At 37.5% G+C, this 26039-nt stretch overlaps 1 protein-coding gene across 2 annotated transcripts; it reads left to right on the forward strand.

The window, feature by feature from the left end:
• Positions 1–481: 481 nt before the first annotated feature.
• On the forward strand, positions 482–20676 carry LOC143741585 (uncharacterized). Of its 2 annotated transcripts, none has more exons than XM_077233851.1 (3): positions 482–566; positions 5880–6032; positions 18774–20676. In XM_077233851.1, exons 1-3 carry the CDS (start codon positions 557–559, stop codon positions 20252–20254), a joined length of 1644 nt encoding a protein of 547 aa, XP_077089966.1. In that variant the 5' UTR covers positions 482–556; the 3' UTR covers positions 20255–20676. The 2 variants fall into 2 exon arrangements, with proteins under 2 accessions (XP_077089966.1, XP_077089967.1); XM_077233852.1 differs by lacking the exon at positions 482–566 and adding an exon at positions 4476–4574.
• Positions 20677–26039: the final 5363 nt, after the last annotated feature.

Here is a 26039-nt window from a genome sequence, read left to right on the forward strand (position 1 = left end):
ACACTGGAAATAACTACATTAAAACTATGTTCAGTCGACTTGAACCTAAAACATTAGGCTATATGCTCTATAAAGCTTTGTTTAATTAATTTAAAATATAAAAACTTGCTTTACATAAAAAAATAAATATTTATGTAGTATCGTTTTAAGTTTTTTTTTTTAAATATAGAATATTGACATTTCTGAATATTTGTGTACACAATGTCATGGATGTGTTTAGGAACAAATACGGCTTTTTGTGACATACATTCTCTCTCTCTCTCTCTCTCTCTCTCTCTCTCTCTCTCTCTCTCTCACACACACACACACACACACACACACACACACACACACACACACACACACACACACACACACACACACACACACACACATATGTATAAGGACACCATTTAACAACAGTTCTATTTCACCAAGAATTCAACTTTGAATAGATCTGACATATTTTTATTTGTATGTTTTTGGATGTAAATTTCAGGACTTTTATTTTGAGCTGTCAATATGACATCATATTTCTGCGCCGCACTCCTGAATCTGCACCTGATATCTGATTCGGATGAACAGAGGTTGGTGATATTTTTTTTAGCGTTGTTGTGTTTTAATCGATACTAACCGTTCAATCTATGTCTTTTATGTGATGTAATTGAATTAATTATCAATGAATGTAACATCTTACTGCCATATCTAACATTAATGAACGTTATTTTGGTTAATAAAGCGCATCCACACATGAGTAATAGAAAAGGTGCGTCTCATTTCGCTCTCAATATTGTGAATAAGTTTATCATAAACACGAATTCAGTCACTGGCAAGTTATGATGAGAGAAACTGAAATTTTTGAAAATGCGATTCAACTGAATCAAGTACAAAATGATTCCCTTTCGAAAATGTACCATGTTTTAGTACATTAGCCAGGGTTTCACTATGAATTTACTAGTAAATTCAAAATACAGAAGTGGTTTTACTACTGCATTAGCAATAAACTATAGTAACTACAAAATTAGCCATGATTTTACTACAGCACCTATAACTTAACCATGGTTAACTATGGTTTTGTAGAATAACCATAATAGACACAAAATCAGTTTTGCTATAGTATGTTTACTGACTCATTTATACTGTGGGATAAATAGCATGATTTCATAATGAAAACATACATTATATGTGTGTGTATATATATATATATATTTTTTTTTTTTTTTTTTTTATAAAAAAATTCCCTGCAGACATTCTACTAACTTTGTAACTATAGGCTATGTCAACCAACTCTTATTACAGTATTAGTAGACTGTCTTCTGAGATGGCATCCACACTTCTGATGTCTGGTAAGTTGGTATTCCAGGGATGAGTCCTCATTCAAAATATTGACCACATCTTGGTACTCCACCTCAAAGTCATAATCAACATAATTACTTGACAAAAGTGCACTTTTCATATTTTTTTATAATCATGACTGTCGCTGAGGTTGAGCAGTCCTTCTACTTACTATAAGAAACTTTGCAGGTGCATGTCAATGTATTCTACTAACTCTAACCCCATATTCTACTAACTGTACCCCTAAAAGTCTACTAATACTCAACTAATATTCTAATGCAACGAAACTTAGTCAAAAGAATATCTAAAGGGCACCGTTAAAATAAAGTGTAACCAAAATTTCTTCAATTGTCTGAAATCATACAAATGATTATTAAGCTCAGCAATAAGATATGGTTTATACCGTCCCCTCTTTTTTGGAGGCACATGCATGGTCAATTTAATAAATATTTTGATAATTATGTATCCAGCTATATAAGTATTTCATCATAATAATTTTCTCAACTGCGAACATGCAAACTTAAAGGGACAGTTCATCCCTAATCATGTCATAATTTGCAGTACTTCAATATTTCTTTGTAAAATTGTAGTTCATTCTTCTGAATAATTTTGTAGCGTGAGAAAATGTTCTTACACATGTTACAGTTTATACTCTCATTCAAATGATGAAACTGCTTTAATAAAGTCTTATTGATAGAATAGTAATGTCATTCTGTTTTTATTTTGTAGATGTTTGTTGAAAACCATTTAAATGTAATACAAGGCAAGGCCCTTTAAAACCATGGGTCAACTATGGTGATACAACCATAGTTTGAGCTACATGAACCATGGTTTGCATAAAAAAAACATGGCTACTAAAGTTGTAGTTACTGCAATTTTACTGTAGTATTACCAAAATATTACTATAGTGAAACCATGGTGTCAAAAACACACAACGTATAATACATTTTTTACAAACCCACTGCAAATTTTTTCATGACAGTATAATCTAGTATGTAGGCGAATACACACATTAAATACCATATATAAATCATAACTATTAAGTCTAGAGATCGACGATTCATCGGTTTTGCCGATTAATCGGCACCGATAGGTTATCGGCAAAAATCCACACCGATAGTTTTTCCGTGTTGCGTCCGTTGCTGGAGCGGCTGAGAAGTGTGCGGAGTCATTACACAGTACGAGAGCGCTGAGAAGAGACTGCTGGCAATGGGGCGGTGCTAGGGGTGGGCTAAGGGGGCTGGAGCCCCGAATGTTTTCAGTAAAGCCCCGAATGTTTTTATTACCATGCATTGTATGCACCATCACTGAGTTTTCATGCGCATTAAAATAATTTTTATTAGTGATAATAATCAATATCACTGTCTATGGTCAATATACGCGTTACGTTGTCACATACCACAAGAACCACTCACTCAGGCTAGTGCTTCTGACTGACATGTAAACTGGCCAACCATCGATGAGAAGTTCAGCGTCTGTACGATCCAGCAGCCAATGAAATTAGATATTTTGGAGCCAGGCAGTTTGTTGATGTGTAAGTTAGTCAAATAGATATATCAAAATTCTTCTTCAAAAAAAAAAAAAAGGAAGTAAAACACGCCCAGCCAGCACTAAAACAAGATACAACAGCTTCAGCAGGTATCTGTAACTTTCGATCATAGTATTATATTTCTTATTCGGTTTTAAATTGTGTCTGATTTACATTTTGATCGTCTAACAGTTAATGGTTGCGCAGCACAGTCTATTGGACACACGCGCACACACACACACACATACACACTTTTTTTATATATATGTTTGGTTAGCATGGCCTGCCTGTGTCAGGGCAACAATTCAATAAAAAAGATAATAAAAGTAAAGAAAATATTTCGCTAATGAAAATGGTTTCAAACAAAGCATCACGGTGTTTACTGAATGAATTTGCTTGTAGACGATTCACTGACCCCGCTATTCAAAAAACATTTCTTACTTTTTTTCTAAATGAATCATCTGTTTTGAACGAATTGATTGAATAAACCGACTCACTAATTAAGGCAGTGGATTGCCGCCATCTAGTGGCAATGTACCATTCAAATTTTTTCAATATTTCATTTTTCTGTATTAAAAAATTTGATATTTGATACATTAGTCTCATACGATTATTTATGCAAATTGTAAGTGCTATGTAAAATGCATTTGCAAGTGCTCCTTCAAAAATATAAGTGTATGGAGCCATGTGTTTATAATTATACTTGGCGCTTGTGTGTGTATTATGTATGTGAGTGTATATGTATAATGTAAAAATAAGGTAGCCTATAAAATGTAATATGTGCATGAAGAATGGGTGATGAGGTCGGATTGATGTTTCAGTTTAACTCTGTGTGACACTGTGACTTTTAATTTGAAAAGCCACCTATGGTCCGATCTCCATGAAACTTTGCATGCTTCTTCACCATGTTATGACACATATGCTCATCAATTTTTGTGAAGTTTTGACTTTTCGTTTAGGATTTACAGGCTTTTGAGAGTATTTTGCCCCGCCCCTTTTTTAAATGACCCTGTTACAGCCACCCAAATGCAAAATTTCAACTTTTTTTCGATAATTATTGATCTAGAGAGTCCAGAGGATAGGCCTAGACTGGTTTGGTTCCGATCGGGCGAAAAACCAGGGACTAGTTCGCAAAATAGGTTTTGGACAAAATTCGACATAGTGGAAAAATTTTCTTGCCTAAATCGAAATTGGAGATATACATTTTGTTTGCTTGAGCCAAGGATCACAGTGGTGTAAAAAGCTAGGACCAACGGTCGAGGAGTTAACAGCAATTTAGTACTTTTGGTTGCTGTACTGCTGGGCCAATCGGGGTCATACTCTGATAGGTTGTCCCCAAATTGAGGCCTACCATCTGGCTGAGTTTCAAGTCTCTGGGCCTTACGGTTTGGGCTGCACGATGCGTTTTATGGGGATTTTTTTTTTTTTCAAATAGCAATTACAATAGGTTTTCATCTTGAACACCTAATAAAAAAATTTATTTAAAGGTTATTCCTTGTATCCTGACACATTATGGATTTCTCTGGGCTAAGCCTCGGATATCCACTCACCCTAGAACCGCCCCTGGCTGGCATTATACGGAGCGAGAGCGGCCTCTAGAGGACAAATAACAAACTATCACTGGCTGAGTTGTTTACGTTAGCACGTGAGGCTGCGCGCAGAAAGGAGAGAACATGCATCACAGACAGCGCTGACACTTCAGACGCGCATTTAAAACACCGACAGCGAAACGGTATGAATACATAACACTAACGTATATTGCCATATCATTATAAAGTAGATTAATTCGTTGACTAGATGCTGCATCAGCAGAGAAAGAACAGAAGTATGTTTGCCGTCGAGGCTGAGAGGACTCTAACATTAGTAACGTTACCTCAGTCAAGTGGTTTAAACAATGTGACAAAAACACACGCAGATCTGACCCAAATGTTTTATGTTGCAACTTTTACCGTCTATTTGCATTATTTAATATCCAGCTGGTCACTTGTATGCATTCATTAGCCGACGAAGTTGCATATTTAAAACTAGTGACGTGATTGCTTTCTCAACATTGATATGTTCATGTAAGTTAGCCGACAGACACATAAACAAATCAGAAACGCGGTTGATTTAAGTTCTTTTTTTTATCACTACAATACATCTTGTTATTTTGATTAGATAATCATCAAGTGTTCTAAAATAGAAGCACATCAAGTGAGAGACTATACACAGGCTATATTACGTATACGTAGGTCTTTATTATATTTTAATGGCCATCTTTAAGAATGACTCTTTGGAATTATATGAAATGGTAACACTTTACAATAAGATTCCATTTTTAGCATTAACTAAGGTTAATAAAAGTTGTAGAAGTATTATTCATTGTTAGTTTGTTAATTTCAACATTTATGCATTTGAAATGGAGTTTTAATTCTTATTTTATCTTTTATTACCTTAGTTAATGTACTATAAACTAACATGAATAATAAAGGTTCAATTGTATTGCTCATATTAATACATGCAGTAAAGACGTATATTGCATAATGCATATAGTTCATGAAAGCTACCTAATACATCGTTGTTAACAAATGCGACTTGCAAAGTGTTTCCTATGAAATTTACGTATGTTTCTATGTTATAGATAACAAAACTTGTAATATTTTAATATATTTATTTAATTTAGCACATTTCAGTTCAGCACTGTTTTACTTGTGATTTTTATGTTTGTTTTTAATCCAGTATCCATTGTAAAAAAATACAATAGTATTTACAATAGTAAAAAATACAAATAGTATCCATTTACGGTCAAACCTAAATATCGGTATCGGTAAAATCCACTATCGGTCGACCTCTAATTAAGTCTCTGTATATTTTGTATTAATTTGTAGCACTAGATTTGAGCTCTAATCAGGTGATTTAAGCCCATTAACTCTCACTCTGACTGAGTCTCTTACCAGTGCACTGAACTACTGAACTAGAGCGGATTGAGACACACACAGAGATTTAGTCTGGTTTTTTTTTTGGTTTCTGTTAATTATTCTCATCTTAATCATGACAGATTATCCAAACACACAGAAAAACCCCTGGTTGAAGCGACTGAGATCCACAAGATACACTAATATAAAGATGACGTTTATTAAAGAGGAGAGTGAAGAAATGAAGATTGAAGAAGCATTCAGTGTGAAACATGAAGATACTGAGGAACAAACAGGTTGGTTTCATTTTCAAAAGTGAACTGTCATTTGATCCCAATTAAAATGTCCAGCTCTACAGAAATTAATGATATTTTTGTAGAGTGTCATATTGAGTGTCCTAATTAAAGTGGTTTTATTTGACATGGAGCGGGTCGCCTCATGTGGAAAGAAATATTAAGATCACATAACCATACAAATACTAATGCTGCCTTCAAGTGAACCTGAGAAGATCCCATTTCCATGCTACTTTTTGTACAATTAACGTTGTCATATGTCTTGCACACACCCAATCTATTTTTCTTCATTAGTAATATCTGAGAGATTAATTTGGTGAAAGGCGGCAGCTCTTCACATGCAATTATACGGGCAGTGTTGAATTTCAATTTTAGCTCCTTCCATTCTTTCTCATCTAAACAACAGGTTAAAGTCTCTGTAAAGTCAAAATTAAGTATGTGTGAGTTTGTCACACCACAGAAAAATGTGTTATTAGCCACCCAGCCAAATTTGAATGATAAAAAAGTTTATAAAACTATCCCCTGTAAAATAATCACTACAGAGGCGGGTGTTTGCGGTGATCCTCAGCTCTCCATCAAGGTGTCTCTCACAAAATTAATCCACCTTGATGTGATCGTTTTTCAGAAATTTAAATAAGGATACCGGTCTGTTTTGTACGTGATTGCATCCAGGTAGTACGCATTTCCGTGACTAAGACAGTTAGCTAGCAAACTACGCTGTAGTAACTAATATGACAGTAACTTGCGATTGAGCAGCAAACTGATGTGAATGTGCTCTATAATATTTTTAGGGGAGGGGCCAGCCTCAGTGGCTCCAGTGCGTCATCAAGTAGGGGCTTGTCCAGGAGGTCAGGTGCTTCAGTGCATCATCGAGCCCCGTTTTAGCTCCGCCCAAAAAATCCGGAACTCAACAATGGTGAAAAACTGTTTAACGGTCTAACTCCACAATTCACAGTTCACAGTCTTTGCAATATGTTTTAGCAACACATTCCTCAGATTTATAATGTGTTTAGAAATTTTTTGAATTGCCTTTACAGGGACTTTAAGTAAAAATGTAAGGATTTTGTTATATAGTGCATGTATTTAGCAAAAGGTAATTCTTGTTATTCAGCTAGAAACATAACTATAGAATGGATATTCTATAGTTATGTTTCTAGCTGAATAATGAGTTCATGAGCATTGAATGGCTTTTCTGAGGTAAATTTGACGTTACGTGATACGATTGTTCTCCAGCTGTTTTATACAAGCTCTTTCCAAAGTCGAAATGCAAATTGAACAATCTGTCAGGCCACATAAAGAGCGCTAAAACGACATTTATTGCTTGTATTTTGTGATCAAATCAACAGACTTTGAAAGCTGAAATTTTGGTAACTCTTTCCTAAAATTAACAAACACATTAAAAGTGACATATTAAAGGTGAAAATTAAGGACAACTCTTACTGCGACTATGAATGGCTGCGCTTCAAATAATGTGAAGTTCAGGCAGTAACAGAAAATAGCAAAGATTAAAAGATATTGAGAATAAGAATCCATATCTGTTTCAATTAAAAACAAGGATTATTTACGATTAGTGGGCGTCCACATAGCTCACACATTTATCTGTTGTAGTTCATCTATGTTGTGAGCACGAAATAGACGCTGCCTTCCTGCCTTACAGTATTTTTCCGAATATAAGACAATGTTTTTTTTCTTGAAAATAGAATTTTCATAAAAAATACATGATTTAAAAATGTAAAATGGTACCCAGATTTCAACTACAATAAGATTTCACTTCTACTGTTAATACAATTTTCGAATGCTACATTGTTTTCACTATGAGATGGATAGCCTAATTGTTATATAATTCAGATGGGCTACAAGTAATTTTTATGATATGACAAAAAGTGTTTATTTTCAAATGTGATCGATGGTAAATTTTACCAGTATACTTTTAATACAAAAATTAAAATATGAAAAATATGCAGTATGAAAAATATTTTCAAATAATAGTATTTTTTTTATCTAAAAGCCTTTTTACAAAAGGTAGCTATACGTTGAAAAAGTGGGGGTCGTCTTATAATCAGGGTCATCTTATATTTGGAACAATACGGTATTTACAACATGTCAATATGTAGCCGGCGTGCTGGACTACTGCGTCTTCTGAACTATACCGTGCTGTCGTCTCCGCTGGTCTCAAACCATGTCTCCGTTTATAGGCTATTGTAATTTTCTGTTCGTCCGGCACTTTGCAACAACATAAACTAGTTTCTTAAGCGACTTACAGCATGTTTCTTATAATGACGTCTGAGATGTTTACATTTTAAGTGGCGTGACAAAATCTACAGATTCAAACTTATTTCCAGAAATGCTATTTGAATTGGATTTCAAACGATTTTTTGATGTTCACACAATATATACGATCGGATTGATTTGGATTTGGACTGAACGAGGCTAAAGTTCCCAAGCAAAATATTATCATTAACATACCTGAAATTAAATAGTCGAAATAGTAGTAAATGTTCATTGATACAATCAATAAATAAGTCATATGTCAAAAACACCAGCTTACTAACAAAATAATAAGTTTCAATAACTGACACAGCTTGATAGTTACTGCAAGCTGTCTACATTTGTTCTTCATTTAAAGAGCTTTGATGAGCAAAGAAAACAGCCAGTAGCCAGCAACATAATAGATGGTTTAAATCAAACTAATAATAATAGATAATTTAAATCAATGTTTGTGAGTGACACAAACAGTTCAAATCAAAAACGCAAATTGCACTCTAAATAAACATCTGTTGTAGGGCTAGGCAAAAAAAAAAAAATCATTTTTAAAATGTGGTCAGTTCAATTTCTATTCTCAAAAGCCACACATCTATCTTTTTTTCTATTTGGATTTGTTTCCGCAAACATTGACCATAATATCCGATTTACGTTAATCTCATTACTTGTCCACTGCACTAGATGTAATCCTTTTATTTACCTTGCACGATATTACAGCTGGGACCGTCATTCATTCAGTGCTTAACATGGTGGACACAGGTCACCTTTCAGCGTCAAAGACAATCCAGACAGTTGAAGGAATTGTCACTGTCCCGATCGGGCCAGTGCTGCATGATCACAAAAGTTGATCATTTGCATGCATTTTCAAGCCTTGCCAACTGAAGCATTCAAGTGCAAGAAGACGCAAAAGACAACTTACGCGCAGGGAGTGAAAAGTTTTGTGTGTGCACCCCTTTTGTGAGCGAACGCAAAGTTTCTTAGGACCACGCAAAGGTTTTGCGAGCAAATGCAAAGTTTTGGGGGGGGGGGGGCGCAAAACATTTGTAAGAGAATAAAAAAGCATTGACTTAAAAGCACGGATTATTTCATTTGTATCTTTGTTATATTTAATGTATTTATTTGTGTAATTGTAGTTTATTTATTCTTTTTTTTATTAATGACTGTTTACTTGTCTTTGATAATGTTTGAAATTTATATTTGTAGTTTTGACAGCTGTAATGTCAACTTTTTTGTATTAATTACAATAAAAAGATACATGGGTCAAAAACAATAACTATTTTATACATTTACTTTTGTGTTGGGGCCAGTGGAAATTAAATAATTGAATTCATTGAATCTAATCGAGAATCTAATCGAATTGAGATCTTGTGAAACGGAATCAAATCGGGACATCTGTATCGATATCCAGCGCTACTCGCGACGAAGAAGCTGTGCTCAAGCCTGGTTCTTTTCGCAACTGATAGGAGTCAGGCATCTGCATGGAGTCTCTGTTCATGGGGCACTAGTTGGAGCTGGCTGAAGAGCTTTAGATGGGTATCCCCCTTTCTCTTGCTGCTTCTCCAGACTCTTGTCTGGCAATTTCTTATGATCCAAACGAGGATCTCTTTTCAGCTGCCTCTGGTTTTGAGGAACTAGGCGGCAGCTTGGATGGTTCTCAAACTGCTCAAGGTGGTTACCCATGCGGTAGATAAACTCAGCTTAGAATGGCCAGATAAGAAAAAAAAGGAAAGGGAGTAAGCTAGATATACATTTCTCTTAAGCGGGTGGGGACATCAATGAGTGCCGTTCTGTCAGTTTCTCCCTCTCCGGAGCCAGAAGCTGGTGGCTTTTTTCGAACCAGCCCGACGTTCTCTACGGGAACGAGGGAGGAGATTAAGTCCCCCTCATCAAGACTAGGGTCCTGGGCATTTCACACAGCCACCCATAACAAGGACATATCTGAGGACTGTCATCAGGATTAAGCAGTAGGAAAAAGCAACCCTGGTGGGAATGACCTCAGGGTGTTTAGGGCATCCCCCTTTTTTGGGAGGAGAGCGAAGCACCTCAATGGAGACTCCACCTTGAGGTGGTAGAGTTAATTTTCCAGAGGTACAGCAGAGTGGAAGTGTACCTTTTTTACCTCAGAGGAGTCAACCCACTAACCCCTCTGGATTGCCCTTACATTTCCAGCTTCGTTAGGGCTGGATCCAATGGTACAGATGTGGCCAAGGCAGCATCTGTATGCCTTCCCCCCAAACGCTCTACTCCCCCAGAGTTTATTAGGACGGAGTTCACCTGTTGCTAGTAGCTCTTTTCTGGCAGGCCCAAGTATGGTTTCTGGATCTAATATCTCCCCTGGAAGGCACTCCTTGGGAAATTCCAATAGCTGGTACCTTTTGTCTCAAGCCCAGTGTTCTCAACCCCCGACCAAAAATTTGAAGGCTGCGTCTGGCCCCCAAGGGGTACCAGCTCATAGATTTCCAGTCTTTCAACCAAGGTTGTTGAGACCATTTTAAATGTTAGAGCTCCCTTCACTAACAAACTTTATGCCCTGAAATGGCATCTCTTTGATTCATGGTGCATGCAGCACCAAGCTGACCCAGTGTACTGCCCGACTGGTTCAGTGCTTGAGTTCAGGCGTGCCTTTCTTTGGGATTATCTCGTTGTGTTTAAGGTGTACCTTGTCGCTATTTCTGCTTGCTATGCCCACATTAATTGAGCCTCTGTGGGGAGGCTACCCCTAAAATTTTCCTTCCTTCATGATGCCTGCTTAGTTTTTGCCCCCAAAGGTGCCTTTTTCGACAGTTCTTTCGATCTTCTGCAAGCCTTCTCACTTATGCTGTTTGACTTGCTGGAGCAAGAGATGCGAGTTGCGCCTTTGTAAGAAGTTTGTGCTGCAGCAGAATGGTCCTCTCTGCACACATACCAGGGTTTCTGCGAGTCTTTAAAAAAAGTCTTAATTTGCCTTACACAAGTTAAGGCCTTAAAATGGTCTTCTCTTATCATTGATTGCTGAGTGCTCTCCACTCATGTTAATTATCTGAGCGTGCTCTTCCCGAACTTTGTTAATAAAACATAATTTACGGTGGAAGACTTACACCTGACTCGACGCAAAACGTAACGACGAACGCGGAAGCTCAGAGGAAAGAGCAAAACAAAACACTGGTCTTGAATTAACCATTTTGTAGCGAAATGTTGGAGGATTTCTATATAATAGAAGAGGAGATTCAGTTTGTTGCAAAACCCTATTTGTTTAAACTGCAAGAGGCGTCTCAACTTACGATACTCCTTCATCCTACATCATACATGTGCCATGTTACCCTTGTGGCGCAAGTTGACTTGCGTAGTATGCGATCGGTCATCTAGCAGAAGCTAGTTATTTTAGACTATAAATGTATCAATATGGGAATTTTTCTTACAAAAACCCATGGCTTTGCTTCAGAACACCTTTATTAACCTCCCGGAGCCGTTTAGAGTATTTTTTATCATGGATGGATGCACTTTTTTCGGCTTCAAATTTTTTTCAGCCATTCACTCCCATTATAAGGCTTGGAAGAGCCAGGACATTTTTAGTATAACTCCGATTGTATTTGTCTAAAGGAAGAATGTCATGTACACCTAGGATGACTTGAGTGTGAGTAAATCATGGGCTAATTTTAATTTTTGGCTGAACTAACCCTTTAACTCAAAATTGTTTTAGGACCACAAAAAGTTGTCTTAATCCATGTAAAAGAAGACAATGGCGTTATCTTGATTCTGATTGGCCTAAAGTTTTGAGGCACCGCACCAAAAATGTTTTATTGGGAAAAAGTTTGTGACAGCTTGAGAGACGTCTATGGTCTCACTCAGTCCAGTGTATGGGAAATTAGCCTCTAAAGTCTAAACAGCTCTCAAAACTGTGGTTAGAAGCATGTTTTCTTTTTAAAATGACATGTGGATCCACGTTTAAAATGGATCATGCTCTTTGGCACAATAAGCAAGCTAACATTCTGTACATTCTATATATTTCATCCCATTTAAATATACTGTAGTCAATATCTGGAGTGGATCAAAACCTTTCATCAAGCGTGTCAACAATCAGCTGCGTTTTTGAAGAATGCATATACATAAATGTGTAATAAAACCACTACTCCTTAATATAACAGAGTAAGTGAATCCGCGATGAATCACACACAAAAGAAAAAAAAAGTAGTTCTCAGATGCCACGTTTGTTACAGCTGCATTAGAGAAAATTGCTGACTGAATGAAATGTGTATATATAGCCTACAGGAGTAAAGGTGACAGACCACACATGACAAATAACTTGGGCCTTTTTTATTCTTCTAATAAAACTCAGCTTTTACCTTGTAAATTTTCTTTTTTACATTAGCCACTAAGACCAAATAAAGTGATTTATGAACTTCAAACATTTTCTCTTTTTTTTTAATTTTTTTATTCCCCAAATGAAAAAGTTAAAATGCTATATATATATATATATATATATATATATATATATATATATATACACACTAAAGAAACAAATAACAAAACCTTGTCTTTGATTTTACACAAAAGAAATCATCTTGGAGAAATGCTGATCTGTTCCGTAAAAAAAAAAAAAATTATTCAATCCGAAGAAAAACATTGAGTGTGTTGAAATAGGTTGCTCTGCTTTAGCGTTAACCATTTAGACTGACAGATGAACAAAACAAAAGGAATCCAAGAAAAGGGCAAATTCATACCAACCAGAGTGCGATTGAACACAGCTAACTTTAGGCATGTATCCAAACTCACCAACGGCAATAAAGTGAGGAAAAAGTAAAGTCCTTATGTCGAGCTTAAAGGGTCATGAAACCCTAAACCAAATTTTCTGAGATTTTAACAGAGGTATGTATGTTGAACACCATTCACAGTAGGGTGAAAATGGTTAAATTTTTGTTTTTCCCCACTATTTTCGTCTTCCGGGTTTAAAATCTTCATCGCAGGCTGTGACGTGGCAGAGCACAGTGTAGTGCGTTGATGACTCATCGGTCTCTCATAATTATTAATGAGACTGAGTTTTCATATCCTATGAGAAGACACTGTCTCTTAATCATTCATGACACCACGTGGATCTTTCCACAGACATGTCAAACTGTGATATCGCGTAGTAAAGGAGAGAGACAATCATGGGACACAAGTGTATATTTTTGGGTGCAAAAGTCAAAGTGGGTTGAATATATTTCCCCGCGGTGCTGCCAGGGCTGGACTCTGACTCTGGGCGGTTGGTTGGCCATCAACCACGGACACATCTTATACGTGTGCCGCAAACATTTTACCCGAGAGAGCTTGGAGAACTGGAGAATGGTGGACTTCGGCCTTGTCGATGACCAATGCATTACGTCTTGCGAGTAATGCGGTACCAAGTCCTGGGGACTTTTCTATCCCTTCAGAGGTATGTGTGTCTCTAAAATGTAACCCTGGTCATTTTACTTGCCTTTTGTTAAATAAGCGGTCGCTATGAACATTTTAGATATTTCGATAATATATCAATTGTATGCTTAATGCGGGAGACTTGTGAATGTGGTAGGTGAGCCTGCGAAATTTTTCGGGGTCAGAGAGAGAAGCGGTAGGATGTGTGTTTGGACGAACGACTGAAAACTCTGAAATTATTGTTCATTATTGATCGTAGATTGTACAGAGGTCAAAATTATTGTACAAATACGATAATTATCGTACATCTGGCAACACTGCTGGCTGATGACAGTTCCCCCTCTCCCCTGCCGTGCCACACCCACTCCCTCCCTTCTTCTCACAGCCATCCACTCCCATTTTAGTTGCATTTTTCAAAAAGATTGTGAGCTAGACTTGAGCTGGAAGAGGGGGATTTCATGACCCTTTAAAACCAAAGTTTCCCAACTAGGACTTTTTAGATAACCAGTTCACGGTAGCCATAAAGAAACTTGTGTTCCCTTTACCACAACTGAACTACTTCTTCAGGCAAGCACTCACCTTGTATACAAGCCATCTGAGTCTAACGTGCCTTGTAGTATTACTAGACATAGAATTTTTAATTCCATTCCTCTATGGATATGGAAAAACTGTGACTGATATTTCACTCTGTTACAAGCTACATCACAAATTCAAAACTGCAGCGGAGCCTACAAAAACACATTCAAACGTTCTATATAAAACACATTATTGACAAATAACAATAACGGTCTGTGATGTAACAATAACATCACAAACGGTGTGATGACACATTTCTCTCTAGTATCTTTTTTAATATGTGCAGGAAGAAGTGCTTTATCCTTGAAGGAGAGCTTATTTTGACCTGGGCGAACGGAGCAGATGCTCTATTATATAGAGCATCTGGAGGTGCCAGATTTGTGCCCGTTGTAAATCAACTACTTTTACATTAGGGCTGCTCGATTAGTTGTAATTTTCATGTAATCGCACTTAAACCGATTTGGCTTATCGCGATTTTGAAATCGGAAAAAGGCTGTGATAATTTTTTTTATGCACAGCTTGTCATTGATGTACACTGTAAGTTTGAGTCACTTATAACGTGCATTTGAAAAAGCAGCACGCGTCAAACATCTTTCCAAACATGAGAAGCATTCATGAACCTCTTGTCCAACAACAGACAACATTTAATACCTTTAAATAATGCTTCTACTCCAAACTCACTTCATAACGACAGTTGAGCATCCTTGTGTGAGATGATGTGACGTCTTATACAGAATAAGGCAGTTGTGTGTTTATTAGTCATGTTTAATCAAAGCGTTTCAATCTTCTGTTTATTAAGCTACAGATATAGACGGTGGGCCGAACGCGTTTTTCGTGTTGTTGATCGATCTCCATCGATAGAGTATACGCTTCTTTTATGTACGATATTAAGTCATTATATGTAGTCAAATAAAATTTGTTGGCAATTCTGTTTTGATCATATATTTTCACAAACGTATGTTTTGATTGTCAATCTTCTTAGGCAAATCGCGGGACAGCTCTAGTACCTGAACCAATCGGATTGTAGTTTTTAACTCATTAAAAATACTAACCAATCGCAGACGGCCAGACTAGGACCCCGAAATGGGCGGGAGTGACATAGCGGTAATGTTATTGTAGGCCTATATTTATATATCTAACATAAATAAGACACTTTATCTTGAATATGGAGTGTTGTGTGCATGTCACTAGCTGTACATCAACAAACATCATACCCTTTTCATTAACAAGTTGGATCAAGTTTGTACAATGTTCTTTAGAGTGGGTGAATTTAAATTCAAAAGAAAGCCAAATCGCCCAAAAAGCTGTGGAAAAATATAAAATCACAGGCGACCACATTCCAGATGTGCCAATTCATGTTGGTTACCATAGAGAATGCTACATGCAGTATGCTAACAAAAGAAATATTGAGAGAGCCAGCAAGAAGAAAGAAAAGACAGTACAGGAAGTTGAAGGTTTGTAAGGCAGCTTTATAGTGTAGCCTAGTTGTTTGACCTCAAATGTTTGGATAAATCATGGCATAAATGCTTAGAATCCTTTTTAACCCCAAACGTAAGCTATTGATATTTAAATCTCAGAAATAGTGAAATATATCTGAATACAGATATACCAATATATATTTTTTTTAACGTTAATTATACATTTATTCTTATAAAAGTTGAATATGTATTATCTTATCATGACTACCTTTATAACTAAATGCCAATTCAACTATTTGGCTTTAGTAGTATTACAGGCTTTAGTAGTATTACAGGCTTTAGTATTATTACATGGCAGTAATATATATAATGGTAGAACATTTAACAAACAACAATAAATAGATCCCTCCAAAACTATGCACACAAAAAATAAACTCTGCTCATGTAAACCATGCCAGGCCAGTCCATGGATGTATTAAGAGAAAGGCCAGACATAGCCCTGTGTATTGATAGGCATTTTTGCCGAGGTAAACTAATAAAAGGCTTCTATAGACACATTTTTCAACATGAAATGTGCTCCACCAATCAGATGAGCCATACATTAAAATGGTTTTATGATGAACCGTGAAAAACAAAAGGCATTTTCATTGTTTCAGCAGAATGTGTCAGGGCTTAGTCAGATCAGGTCAAGAAGATGTCTCACAGGAGGGCTGAGGATCTGGGATTACCTGGGGAAACAGATGAGCGGAGTTGTAAACAGTGTAGTAAAATTATTGGTTCACGGTCTAACAAAAGAGGATTTACATTTATGAGGCACTTTTAAAAAAAAGTGTAACTAGATGAGCCCAGATTAAAATGCATACAGTAATCACACCTTGTGTCAATATGAATAATAAAAGCATACCATTAGGGCTCAGCAGTAACTTGAAGTGGTTATCCAACTTGGTATCAGCTTGTAGTTGCTAAAACTCAAAATAAGGTTGACATTTCTAGAAAATTTATGTCATGAGTAATTAATACACTAAACAAAAGGGGAAAAAAAAGCTTTATTACAGTAAACGATATGTCCTTTGTTTTATTTGACAATTTAAAGAATTTGAATCTCAAGTTTTATCTGCTAATAAGTTGGAAGCATTACTACTACAATCCATGCAGTCATCACATTTTTCTGTTTTTCCCTCATCTTTTCCATTACAATATATTAGATGTAGAAACCTACACCACAAACACAAATGATAATACGCCAACAGAGGTTAGGATATCTGCGGTTGATGTAAACCTATTTAATACATGTTATCTCTTCCATGATAGCTAGTAACGTTAGGTTGTGTGTAGTTGATGTAATCATATGTAGCTAGCTACATTACATGTTATCTCTTCCATGACTAGCTATTAGTTGATGTAGTTAGTAGATGTAAACTTATATGATAAATGTTATCTTTTTCACTTTAATCTGTCTATTAATCGTCTTTCATATCCTAATTTACTTTTAATTTAAATAGATGATGTGCTACTACTGCATTTAAGCACTGCATCACACAAGTTGCAACTTACATCCGTGTCATTCTTTTTGGTGAAACCCACACACTAACTTACTTTTCTTTGCACGCTTCATCCTGTCGTCTGCCCTGGCTCTAACCTCGAGTGTTTTTGCGTTTGGTCCACTGTCTATAATTGCCTAAATTAGAGATCACTTTTTTTTAAACCGACTACCGACAACTTTGATCGGTTAACGTTGATACGGTCAACCATCGGTCAAACGGTCATCGGTTAACATCCCTACTCTCTTATCTCCTCAAAACAAATGTTTTCTTCTCTGTGATCTGTATGTCATTTCTAACAAGAGTAACGTTACCTGTAAATACAAACATAAAACGGAATAACGTTAAGTTATATGTTAACGGTTTACAGAGTTCATGCACTAAGCTAACATTAGCTAACGTTATAAGACAGATATAAACAGCTATATTCACCTGGAATCTTGGATGCCACTGTTAATGTTTCTCGACTTCGGATAGGATTCCTGCTGGAAAATGTTTGATTGTGTAGATTTCGTTAGAGAGGATTTTATGGTGTGAACTCATGGATGTTGCTGGCTTAGAGGACGCATGTGCTACGCTACAGTCGTGGTAATTTATTTTTAACGAATACTATTGGTAGACGTTAGTCACGTGACGATAGAATTCGTTTTTTGATTGTTTAGATGTATAGTACTCCCTCGCGTTTGCCTAATCCGTTTATTAAACGTAAATTTAGTTTTCAAAAAACTATGATCGACTCGACACTGCCAACAAACGGATACGTGTTCAGAAATTTATTTCGTTGATGAAAAAAGCAGCTACTCTATCCTCGAGGATCTATCATTTCAAAAACTAAAGCAGATAGCAGCGTTCGGCCCACCGTCTAATAGTATGATACCTGAAAAGGATTTCCTGGAATGATGTGTGTTATTGTACTTCTGCGGCTGGGCATATTTGGCGTGTCTGTGTGAGAGCGCCCCCTCTGGTGTTCAGATGGAGCAAGATTTACTACAGATCAGTCGTACTTCACTGACAAGCTGCACATAACATAATCACAGCCTTTGCCAAATCGCGTATGGTTTCATTGCGATTAATTGTGCAGCCCTATTTTACACATTTGTTGCAACTTACAAGTCCAATTATTTCCATTTTTAAGTAACAACTGACACATTTGTCCAAATTTCAGACTTACTCTGTTTTGGTTTTGTATTGTAAAAACTTGCTTTTTCTCACCTTAAATTGTTGACCCAATCCTTCTTGTTAAATACTAGGTTCTACCGTATATATTTTTTAAAAACATAAATAAATATATCCCCTGCGAGATTTGTATTGGGTCACAAGGGATCCCAATCCCAAAGCGGTCTACTGTGGGTTGTTGATGAGGGGTTTGATTGCTGCCAGTTTGAAAGTATATGAGACATGTCCTTAAGGAAAAAAATAAAAATATTGACAAGAGGTTCTGAGATTACAGGTTACACCTCTTTCAGTAGCTAGATCTAGCAAAGATCTAGAATACATGTTGTTGGATTTAATTTTTATGTCCATTGCTTTGTGCCATTGAACTGGGGTTAACTTATATTTGTCTTTTTCCGCTTTAGACCTGATAGTTCTGAAAGTTGAGAGTGAAGAACTGTATAATATGGAAGAAAAAGATCTTCATGATAAACATCATGAGTTCATGACTGGAGAAAAATCTTTTAGTGACTCACAGACCGAAAAGACTTCCTCAGAAAACAAAACTCAAAAAACAGGAACTAGAAACTTTAAAGTCCACATGAGAATTCACACTGAAGAGAGACGTTTCACCTGCCAACAGTGTGGGAAGAGTTTCTCACTGAAAGGAAATCTAAAAAAACACATGAAAATTCACACTGGAGAGAAGCCTTACACCTGCACTCAGTGTGGAAAGAGTTTTACCCAGAAGAAAAACCTTGATGCCCATATGAGAATTCACACGGGACAGACCCCTTATACCTGCAAACTGTGTGGAAAGAGTTTCTCACTAAAAGGAAATCTTAAAACTCACATGAGGATTCACACTGGAGAAAAGCCGTTCATATGCCCTCAGTGTGGAAAAGGTTTTAGACAGAAAAAAAATCTTGATGCCCACATGAGAATTCACACTGGACAGACTCCTTATACCTGCAAACTGTGTGGCAAGAGTTTCTCACTAAAAGGAAATCTTACAACTCACATGAGAATTCACACTGGGGCTAGCCCTTTCACCTGCCAACTGTGTGGGAAGAGTTTCTCACTAAAAGGAAATCTTAAAAAACATATGAAAATTCACACTGGTGAAAAGCCGTTCATATGCCCTCAGTGTGGAAAAAGTTTTAGACAGAAAAAAAACCTTAATGCCCACATGATAGTTCACACTGGACAGACCCCTTATACTTGCAAACTGTGTGGGAAGAGTTTCACACTAAAAGGAAATCTTAAAACTCACATGAGAATTCATACGGGAGAAAAGCCATTCATATGCCATCAGTGTGGAAAACGTTTTAGACAGAAAAACAACCTTAATGCCCATATGAGAAGCCACTCTGGAGAGAGTCCTTACACCTGCAAACTGTGTGGGAAGAGCTTCTCACGGAAAGAAAGTTTTAGGATTCACATGAGAATTCACACTGGAGAAAAGCCATGTGTATGTAGTCAGTGTGGAAAGAGTTTCAGATGTAAAGGTACCCTTAATCACCATATGAAGATTCACTCAAGAAAGGAATATTTTATATGTCATCAGTGTGGAAGGAGTTTCACAGACAGGAAACATCTTAAGAATCATGTAATAACTCACACTGGAGAGAAGCCTTTCATGTGCCATCACTGTGGAAAGACTTGCATAAACAAATCAAACCTTGAGGTTCACATAAGAATTCACACTGGAGAGAAGCCTTTCACCTGTCCTCACTGTGGAAGGAGTTTCACACGTAAAGGAAACCTTAACATCCATGTAAGAGTCCACAAAGGAGAGAGGCCTTACAAGTGTCTTCAGTGTGAGAAGAGTTTTACATTTCACACAATCCTGAAACGTCATTTGCAAACTCATTCTGTAAAGATAACGCAGTCTTCCTCAGTGTGACGAGGTTTAGAAAATGGAGCAATTTCAACAATCACATGCATATTCACTTTTGAAGGCAATTTGTGATCATAGTAATATTTTTAATTTCCCTTTGCCATCACACTTACAAATGCATGCAAAAAGTCATGCAAATGTGAGACCCTGTTTGTGTTCTTTGTGAAAGTATGGCACCAGAAAATACATGTCTGTGTGAAATTAAGACTGTTCAACTTCACACCACAGCTGAGTGTGGGCCACATCTGATTGAAAGCCCTTCATGACCACTTATTTTATAAGAATCCTTCATTGCTGCTTTTTCTTTTATTTTGTGCAAATGAACTTCACAGCAGACCATCTCTTTTGCTATGGTTTAAAATTGTGTCTTGGAGTGAAATGACAATGTACCTGAAAGATTATAAATAAAGGACATAAACTGAACAGAATAATGAACAATGCACTGCATTATTTGAATAATCTTTATTGAATGAATGCACCGGTAAACTTATGTTTTCAATCTGCACTTTAATATGGCTACTGTTTGGGCTCATCCAGTGGCACAGCTGGTTCCCACTGTGGGTTGTGTAAAAGTTGTGTTTTTTGCTTCTCATCTCCAGTCCCCAAGTTCACTTGCCAGCCATCCTCTGCAACCACATCAAGATAAGAACTGTTATCATTCAACCTAGATCAGGATTTTTTTTGCGGGCTGGACTATGCAACCCTCTTTGTGATGCCGCGAGGAGACCCATCCTGGACGCTCGAGAAATACATCAACTTCGCACTATAGATAGATGGGTCCTTATTCCTCATTGGCAGAGCGGAGGAATCGTCCACCATCATCGTCCAGCCTGCCTCACACCTGTCATGCAACCAGCCATTTCCTGGGCCCTGAAAAAAGGTGTCCTTCGATGCAGACCTGATGGCAAAATCAGCAGCCCCCTCCATCATTTCGGTCAGAAAGGCTCTTAGGATGTTCTTTATTCCTCAGCCCTCACATCCAAAATCCACCATTCCAGAACCCTTTTCAGTCCGTGAGTCCACGCCTGAGTCTTCAGGCAAGATGACCGTCGCCACAGAGTCTGTTCCCGTGAGAGCAGTTCATCAGTCTGTTCCCGTGAGGGAAATTTCTGAGCCCGTCCAGTAGTGTTGGGCGATATGCTCCATTTTCATATCGTCCTATCTTCAGCCTGTTAGATCGGCGATACACGATATTATCGTGAGGGGACGGGGCTTACTTATTTGATTATTAACTTGAGGATTTACTCATTAATTTGCTTGTTTTATTACTTCATTTTATACAAGAAATTTTTTTTTATTTTGCTAGCAAAGGTGGAGTGTTTATTACTAGGCTAGATCAGGTTATTTCCCGGTATAGTGAGGTCAAAAAAATCCTAATCATTTTTGTATCTGACTCGATTATTTCAACATGTCAGCGGGAAATTTACGGACACACATGATCCTCTCATGCCGTTACAGATGCAGCATTTTGACTGTACTTCTGCACGAGATGAAAACACGTTTTAATAATTTCTAAGGTCAAGAAAGAGTCAGAGTTTGCAATATATGTCCTCCCAGTGCTCTCTCTGTCTGGATGCACTTCACATATGCGCACTTCAAGAAGCCCAAAGAACGCGAGTTCTTGTGTTTTAAATGCCGGGAGAAATCGGAATAAGGGGCAGAAATCTGAGTCGATCGGTTTATACTTAAACTAATGACTTGCTCCGATAAAGGAAAACAGGTTAATGCGTTTACATGACCACATGGATTCAGTTTATTCAGAATAATCTGGTTAAGAACGTGCATGTAAACGCACTCATCTGTCGATGCATTAACGCCGCGTTCTCTCAGAGACGACGTTGGATATAACGGTATAGCGACTATCTTAATTCACTGGCTTAATATTTCTCTTGTGGACCTATATGATGACAGTGAAAAAATTAGAATATTTCTTGTTAAAATAAAGTGTTTGAAGCTGCTTTTGATTTTCACATATGGCAGAGTTGTGCTGTGTTCGTGAACTAAATACTGGCCTATATAATTTTAGTGATATTATTATTATAAATATTTAATTGTATTGTTTTTAGTGTTATTAGTGTCATTAAACATTTTGTTAATGTGCTATGGAAAAAAAATACTGACGAACAACGATGCCGTTTTCATCTTGGATCTGTATAAGATATGCGTGCGTCTGTTAAAACAAGCACTCTTGACAATTTGTGAATGGATCACCTTGCAATTTAATTTTGATGTGGGATGTAGGCCTAGTTTTTTTATTCTGTTTTAAAAACATTTTCTTAGAGGAGTCCTCATAAGCGCGTGTCGTTGTTGTCGCAAGTTTTAGGCTATGTGGTGATGTCGTTATGAATTTAGGAAAGGCAAGTTAATTGTAGTTTCTTATATTAATTTAATAACAATATTAGCTTTATAATAATAATACTACTAATAATAATTTCATACGTTCATGGTAAAACAAGCCAATTATCGTTTTGATATCATCTAAGGCATCTGCCATCGGCGAAATCTCAGACTATCGTCGATACACGATACTATCGTCTATCGGCACAACCCTACTGTCCAGTCCCTGTCCAGAGAGGGCTCCAGTCCGTGCCCAGAGATGGCTCCAGTCCCTGTCCGGAGTCCAGTGATGGCTCCAGTCCGTGTACCATGATAAATTATCAGACCTTCGGTTCTTCCTGCTTATTTGTCACTGTCACAGTGACAAGTCACCAGTCTCCTCGTCACGGCTACGGTGCCCGATGGAATCACATGTTCCCCTATCTCCAGTGTTTCATGGACCCCTGAGCACCGCCATGGCTTCCTGAAGTTTCTGCACCGCCATGGCTACCTGGGTTGCCGGTGCCGTCCTGGAGGTATCACCTGACACAGCTCCAGGACACCTACCTTGGATGAAATCCATTTTTGTGCGAGGTCACACTCTCCGGAGGGGGAAGTACTGTCAGAGTCTCCAGCTCAGTCACCCTCAGTACGACACTTCCCAGTATCCTTCCTGCTCACAACCTGCACACACTCAATCACCTGCGCCTGCAAGCCATCACCGTCGTTATCACTCATCAGCACTCCCTATATCAGATTCCTCACCATTGTTGTCTGGTCAGAGATGATCTTATATTAAGGAGATAAGATGGTATGTATCTCTTACCATTGGAGAAAGCGTAACGGCTAGCTTGGATCACATGAGGCACCTCAGCCTATCGTGTAATGGCAGTGACGTCAGTGCACGCAGTTAAAATGTTTATGACAGTCAGTTACAGCTTACGTTAATCAGTTTAATGTGGATTATTAGTGTAGTAGTATCCTTTTATTCAGACTCATGGTCCATCCATAGAAATAAAATACAATAATACAAATGCAAATACACAACACAGTTACAAATGACTCGTTTTTAAAAGACACTTATACCAGTGTTCCCAAAACTGAGACATGCAGCGTGTGGCACTGTACCTAACATTCACCAGCACCACAACAACTTGATTTACAGAATCATTCAATCGACAAATGAACCTGAACATTGCTTTTCGCAGGACAGACTGCAGTGTGTCCACTCTGGTGCTCACAAACAACTCACTTGCACAAGTTGATCTGGGCTTTTGTAGTAACATCCTCAGAGCGTCATTGAATGGTACTTGCAATTTCTGAAGACTAGCTTTTTTATAGTTCAGCCACAGATGTGCAGTGTACAAAGGCGAACAGTATGCTTTAAATAGGGTCAACTTGACTCCAGCAGTGCAGCAACCAAATTTGCTTACCAGAACATTTGCCCGCACATACAGCATACGGCACTGACGATTAATGTCATTGTCATCTGTAAGCTGATCTGTAATCAGATGACCAAGATATTTCACTTTACTGCAGATATTAAGAACATTACCTGCGAGCCTAAAAACAGGAAAAGTTAAATGTCTGTCTTCTGCGGTTCTGCAGATCATGATAACACTTTTGGAGTCATTGTACTTTACATCATGTTCTTCCCCAAACGCAGAACATATACTAAGAAGATGCTGCAGTCCAGCTGAGCTCGGGCTAAAAATCACACAATCATCTGCATACATAAGATGGTTTATCACTGTACTACCGACCATACAGCCAGTTTTACCTCGGTTTAATTTATATGATAAATCGTTCATGTAAAAATTGAATAAAAGGGGGATAAGATGCTCCCTTGTCTTACTCCATTACTGATAGGAAAGGGAGCCGACATACAGCTGTCCCATTTCACTTGCATGGTCTGTTGGGCATACCAATATGATAGAATTCTGACAATGTATTTAAGGATTCCTGTTGCATCCAATTTTTTAAATGATTTCCAATGATTCACCCGGTCGAATGCCTTAGATGCATCTAAAAAACATATAAAACAGTTGAGTTTTTTCTCTTATAGTTGCTTAGTAGTTCCTTCAGGACATATATGCACATATCCGTGCCATGCTTCGGTTTAAAACAAAATTGATTATCTGCAGAGGTAATTAATTCATTAATCCTCTCAAGGAGAATTAATTCCACAACTTTTGATAATATATTAGCTAAGGCGATGGGTCTATAGTTGTCGGAGGAACCCACTTTTCCTGCTTTATCCTTAATCACAGGAATTAACATCACAGACATCATTGAGTCTGGAAGAAAGCCATGGATCATGAAGGCAGTAAAGCCTAGTGCAAGAAGTGTATATAGTCCTATGCTTGCATTTTTTAGATGTTCAGCCGAGATAGAATCCAGGCCAGTTGATTTATTAACTGCTAAGTTCCTAATAACTTTACCGGCCCGTGGCATAGGCGGACTAGGCAAATGCTAGGGGCGCCACTCAATAGGGGCGCCAAAATGAGTGAACGAGTGAATTTTTTTTTTTGAATTTTTTTTTACTAATACTATTTTAAAAACATTAATTCAAAATACTACAAAATAAAGCAAAAAACTCCACAAAAACTTAACTAAGTCTCCGGTCCGGAGACTCCGACTCCCGACTCCGGTCCGGCACATCAGTCTTCCCCCGCCCAGCGAGTGCTTGAAGTGCGGTAGAAACAGAGCGCGCGCGATCAGTCTACTGTTGATAATTTGCTGTGTAGCGTCGCCACTCGCTGCATCCAATGTAGACAGCATTTCTTTCGTTTGAGGGCACTTAACACACTCAAGCACCCCGTAGAAACGGGCCTGGCAGCTCGCGCCAGGTTTAGACATGGTGAAAGTTACCTGATTGTGACGGATGGCCAAATTTGCATGACATGTTTAGATTAGCATTATAGTGTGCAATAGATACAGTGCCAAACGGAAGAGAAGAGGATAAAAGGGGATAAAGACAGAGGTAATGTAATGAATGAACAGTTTATCTAATTGCATAGTAGTAAGATATATAATTTAATGGCAGTTATTTTTACCTTAAACTTTAAGCTAACAGTTGTTCTGAGTTCTCCAGAAGCCTCAGACAGTGTGATTTGTAACAATCACGTCAGTTTTTTAGACGCATTCACTATCACTTTTATTAATTAATGTTTTACTCTAAAGTTGTGCAGTTTTGAGGGGGATATTTCATTTTTTAAATTTATTTGCCAAAATTATTAATGATATTTATATAGGCTACAGGTTTATTAAAAGTAGCAACGTTTTATGTACAATTAACATTAAAGAAGACATTTCGCAGTTTCATTCATGGTGAAAACATGAAACGTGCCATAGTTTAGTGGAAGATTGCTGCCATCAACTGCAAAACAAACACTTTTGCTAGCGCTCAATGAATAGTTTGTGCATGAATGACATTTGGACGATGACATCACTGTTTTATCCAGAGCGGCTATAT

This window comes from Siphateles boraxobius, unplaced genomic scaffold (genome assembly GCF_051911475.1).
Source record: "Siphateles boraxobius isolate OS27281-9 unplaced genomic scaffold, OSU_SipBor_1 19, whole genome shotgun sequence".
In the NCBI taxonomy this organism is placed as follows: domain Eukaryota; kingdom Metazoa; phylum Chordata; class Actinopteri; order Cypriniformes; family Leuciscidae; genus Siphateles; species Siphateles boraxobius.